At 49.9% G+C, this 4,714-nt stretch overlaps 1 protein-coding gene across 1 annotated transcript; it reads left to right on the plus strand.

Annotated features, from left to right (window-relative positions):
- The first annotated feature begins 1,252 nt into the window (after positions 1-1,252).
- LOC123254861 (sentrin-specific protease 2-like) lies at positions 1,253-3,455 on the plus strand. Its single transcript, XM_044683769.1, has one exon. It carries the CDS (start codon positions 1,253-1,255, stop codon positions 3,005-3,007), a length of 1,755 nt encoding a protein of 584 aa, XP_044539704.1. The 3' UTR covers positions 3,008-3,455.
- The last annotated feature ends 1,259 nt before the right edge of the window (positions 3,456-4,714 follow it).

The following is a 4,714-nucleotide window of genomic DNA, read 5'->3' on the forward strand; positions in this document are numbered from 1 at the left end:
TCCCATCTCCCAACAGCCTCTCCTGATGGAAAACTGCCACTTGCCCCTGTAACAAAACCTTGAAATCATTCCTCAGTCTCCTTAAAGAGTCTTCTTAAGGTTTCTCTTCTTTCAAATTGACCTTGAAGCCCTTTCCCACTACCTTCCTCAAAGATCCTTGAAAGCCTCCTCCAACTATTCAAAGAGGGCTTGAAAGTCTCCCAGTTCTTCATAATAGAGACCTTCCCCCTTAAAATCTGGCCTTGAACTCCTCCCCTGATGTTCAGAGCTTTGCACTCTAGTGTTTTGTTTTCCCCACTCACCAAAGCCCCATCTCAAAGTCACAGAATCTGAAACATAGAAAAGAGGGAAAGTTCAATATTACAACAGAGGAGGATAGGGACCCCTCCTCTTGCAGGGGACATTGCCCATCAGAGAGCTGTCCCAGGTCCAGGCTATACCCTGTATTCACACTATGGGCCCTTAGCCAGCATTCTGGGCTATTGAATTAGCAGCCAGAAACACAGTTCAAAGAGAAGACAGTTACTGAAAGGGCAAAAGGAAAGAGCTGAAAGAGAAGGGTTTCCTGGCATACCAGGAATTAAAGGAGAAAAGGATTTGATCCCACAAACTCACACCCCTATTCAGAGATAGAGGAAATAGGCACACACACACACAGGCTGTGTGGTTGGTTGGCTGTAGCCCATCCTACTCCAAGAAGACCAAAATGACATCACTAGGTCCAGGTCCATGGAGTCTGCCTGAACAGGACTGATCTGAACAATAGGAGCTCCAAAGAAGGGGCTTCCACAGCAAAGGCACAACCTGCTATCACTTCATCTATGGCCCTCTGGAAGCATTTCTACATCTACTCTACTCAGGATAAGGTAGAAAGGTATCAACTCCCACACTCTTCCTCAGATGCTGTGAACTACTTTCCCCTTGATAGGTCAGGTGGAATGCCATTTGGTGATTGGCCCAACGCAAGTCCCGCCCACTTCTCAGGCCCTATAAAAAGACTGAGGCTCTACATGTCCAGGCATTCACCATGGAGAGGTCAGCAGTTCACCTCTTGGAGATGGAAGAGGAAATTGCACTGTCCTCCCTGGTCCCTCCTGATGGAGCCCCTGAGGTGAGGCTAGCCAGCAATGGAGTTACTCTCCCAGAGGGAAGTGGCCCATCGAGCTGGAACACATTGGAGGAGTCATTTCCATGGAGATTGAAGCACAGCTTGGCACAGAGGCAGACTGGAGCAGCCCCAAAAGGCCCCGAAATGGGCAGAGGCAGCTCGGGCCTGGGTGAGCTTTCAGTGTTTCCCTGCCGGCACGGTGGCTACAGACGGGTGATTGAAGATCTCCACTCGGAGTTCCTGAGTCCAGAGGGGCAGCTGGTTCCCAGAACCCGGGCCCAGCTCAAGAGGAAGCTCAGGGACACAAATCCAGCCCCTGAAGGAAAAGAAGACAAAAGACCGACATTCCATTCTTCCAGTCACCAAGGCAAGGAGGGCTTGGGGGAAGTCCCCAAGGCCTGGGGAGCTCCCGCCAACCTGGCCCGGAGGCGCCCGCAGCCTAGCGTGGGCCCTGGGGAGCAGACACCGGGCTCTCCCAGAGACTTACTTGCCCCAATTTCACTCTCTCAGTTGGCCAATTCTGGAGGCGGTAGACGTGGCTTTACCTTGGCCCATCAGACACCTCGTGGAGCCTCTCGCTATCCGAGTAAGGAAAACCAAGAGCCCCCAGGACCAGTCCTGCCTCCCTGCACTTGGCCTCCTCACAGGCAAGTCTGCAGCCCCGCCATCAGCGGCGGTCGCCTGGACAAGTCTCGCCCAGAGAGCCCTCAAGGCTGGAAGGAGCTCCTTTCTGACCACAGCCTGGGGCTCCCTGAGGAAGGCGGCAGCGGCCCGAAGACACCGCGCTGTGCGCTGGCAGAAGGCACCCACGGAGGCCAGGGAGACAAGGAGCAAAGGCCGGGCCAGCCACTGCCAGCAGGAGGCCAGCCAAGACGCCCCAAGCCTCCCGCAGCTGAACTTCTGGCTTCTCTACGCCGTTATCTGCAAGCTCGAAGGAATGGTGGCCCGCAACAACCACCAGCCCCACGGAGAGCCGCTCGCCTTCTTCCACAGCGTGACCCAGTGGCTGAAACCGGGACGGCTGCCGGCCTCCTGACAACTGACGGGACCTCTTCTCCCCAGCAACCAATTTGGGAAACCCAAAACACAGCCGGCCGTTGGCTAGAAAAGGAAAGTCGCACGGCGCGGCCGCCCCAGCCAGATCTCTCCCAGGAACGCGCTGGGCTCCACAATACAGAAAAGCACTGCTCAGCCACAGAGATGGAACAGAGCCCAGAGGGACTCCCGGAACTCACCCAGGACATGGAGAAGGAGATTCGGAGCGCCCTGGGCTCGGGCCCCCAAGAGGAGATTCTAAGCAGCACTTCCACATTAACAGTCACTCGCGGCGATCTACAGACCTTGAGCGACTCCCAGTGGCTCAATGATGAGATCATCAACTTTTACCTGCGCCTTCTGGTGGACAGAAGCCAAAAGCGAGGCTTGCCAAGGCTTCATGCCTTCAGCACATTCTTCTACCCCAAACTCACTACCGCCGGCTACCAAGGAGTCAGAAGATGGACCAAAGGGCTGGACCTCTTCCAGCAAGACCTCATCTTGGTGCCCATTCACCAGAGGGCACATTGGAGCTTGCTCTCCATAGACCTCAGGAAGAAGACTATCAAGCACCTGGATTCCATGGCAGGAAAGGACCCCCACATCCACACCCGCATGCTCCAGTACCTACAAGAGGAAAGCAAGAGCAAAAGAAACACGGAGCTGGATCCCACGGAATGGACTCTTGACACTGACCAATCCTGGGACATTCCTCAGCAATCCAACACGAGTGATTGTGGCGTGTTTCTTTGTAAATACGCAGATTACATCTCCCAGGACAAGCCTTTCACCTTTACACAAAATCACATGCCTCACTTCCGGAAGAGGATGGTGTGGGAAATCCTGCAGCAGCAGGTGCTCTGAGAAAGCCCCTCTTCTTCCCTCCAGCTGTTCCGGACACACCTTGCAGGTAGATCCATTTACTTCTCGCCTCTTCATGGACTTGCTTCTGCTGCCTTTCTGCTGCTTTGCAAAGTACCCAGGATTGCCTCCATATCTTAGTACCTTAGAAGCCTGAGCCCCAGCCTGCCTGCCACTCTGCCCACTCCAGACCTGGGCCCCTTTGCACAATCCTCTGCTTGCTTTCATTTTTATTAATGAGGTATCTCACTTCCTTAACACCCCTTCCTCTCCTTTCTTCCCCAACCCTTAACCCCACCCTGGCACACTAAAAAGGCATTGTTTGCCAAAAAAAAAAAACAAGTATAAAAACTATCCCTTACTGGTTTCTATTTAACCAGCTAGGTACCTCAGTGGATTGAGAGCCAGTCCTAGAGGTGGGAGGTCCTAGACTCAATTCTAGCCTCAGACACTTCCCAGATGTGTGATCCTGAGCAAGTCACTTGACCCCCATTACCTAAACCTTTCCACTCTTCTGCCATGGAGCAAATAAACAGTATTGACTCCAAGTCAGAAGGTAAGGGTTAAAAAAAAAAAAGATTGTTCTCTTGGTTAGGTCTTTCCAGGATTCTTTGTGTTTTGCTTACCCTGCTTGTTTCCTGGCACTTTAGTAGCTCATAAAGTATTACCTCACAAATTATTTAGCCTTTCTCCAACTGATGGGCATCCCCTCAATTTCTACTTCTTTACAGCCACAAAAAGAGCTGCCATAAATTTGTTAGAATATAAGGTTGGGGGTAGTTAGGATGCTCAGAACATAGACAACCATGCCTAGCATCCCTCCACTCCAAGTCACTTCATCCCCTTTGCCTAGCCCTAGTTTTTCTTTCTCATCATTGTTACTAAGACTAGAAATAGGGATTTTAAAAGATCAGTTTTTTCTTTTCTTTTTTTCCTGATTCGATTAAGAAACAAAGTCAATAGTGATGTTGTTGCCCCAAAGGTTATATGCTATTTTATATCTCACAAGACTTCATTCCACACTGCTCTCCAAAATGGATGGATCAGTTCACAGTTGCACCAAAACTGCTTTCATGTCCCTATTTCTCCACACTCCATCCAACATTTGTCATTTTGCCCTTTTAACATTTTAGCCAATCTGACAAATGTCAAAAGAGATCTCCGAGTTATTTTGATTTGAATCTCTCTAAAACAAAATGATTTAGGTCACTTTTTCTTATGGCTATAGATATAGAAATAGATATATATATGCATATATATATATATATCTGGTAATGTCATCTCAACATTGTTTGTTCATATCCTGTGATCTTTGATCAGTTGGAGAATGGCTCACAGCCTTGTCAATTTGACAAAGTTCTCTATAAATTGGAGATGAGACCTCTTTCTGAAAAACTGTTTATAAACCTCCTCCCCACCCCATTTTCTGCTAGAGTAAAGCTTAGAAATTCAATGGGATGGGGGACATTAATACATGTCTTTTATGACTGATACCTTCTCACCCCAGCTGAGGAAGGATTCCCCATGGGCTCTGGGTGACCCCTGGACAGTTCTCCCTTTGTAAATCTTTGGCTTTCTCTACCCATCCACCAGGATGGTATTGGCCAGGTAGAGAAACCCAGGAATCTGGGTTCCTGGTGGCTTTCTAGACCAAAGAGGTCAAGACTATATTCACTGGAATCCTCATCAGCAGTACAGAGGGTTTTCTGG

Source organism: Gracilinanus agilis, unplaced genomic scaffold (genome assembly GCF_016433145.1).
Source record: "Gracilinanus agilis isolate LMUSP501 unplaced genomic scaffold, AgileGrace unplaced_scaffold342, whole genome shotgun sequence".
NCBI classification, from domain to species: Eukaryota; Metazoa; Chordata; class Mammalia; order Didelphimorphia; family Didelphidae; genus Gracilinanus; species Gracilinanus agilis.

Excerpts from the sequence above, each read along its gene's own strand:
- LOC123254861 (XM_044683769.1), top strand. The coding sequence starts at position 1,253 with ATGGGCAGAGGCAGCTCGGGCCTGGGTGAGCTTTCAGTGTTTCCCTGC.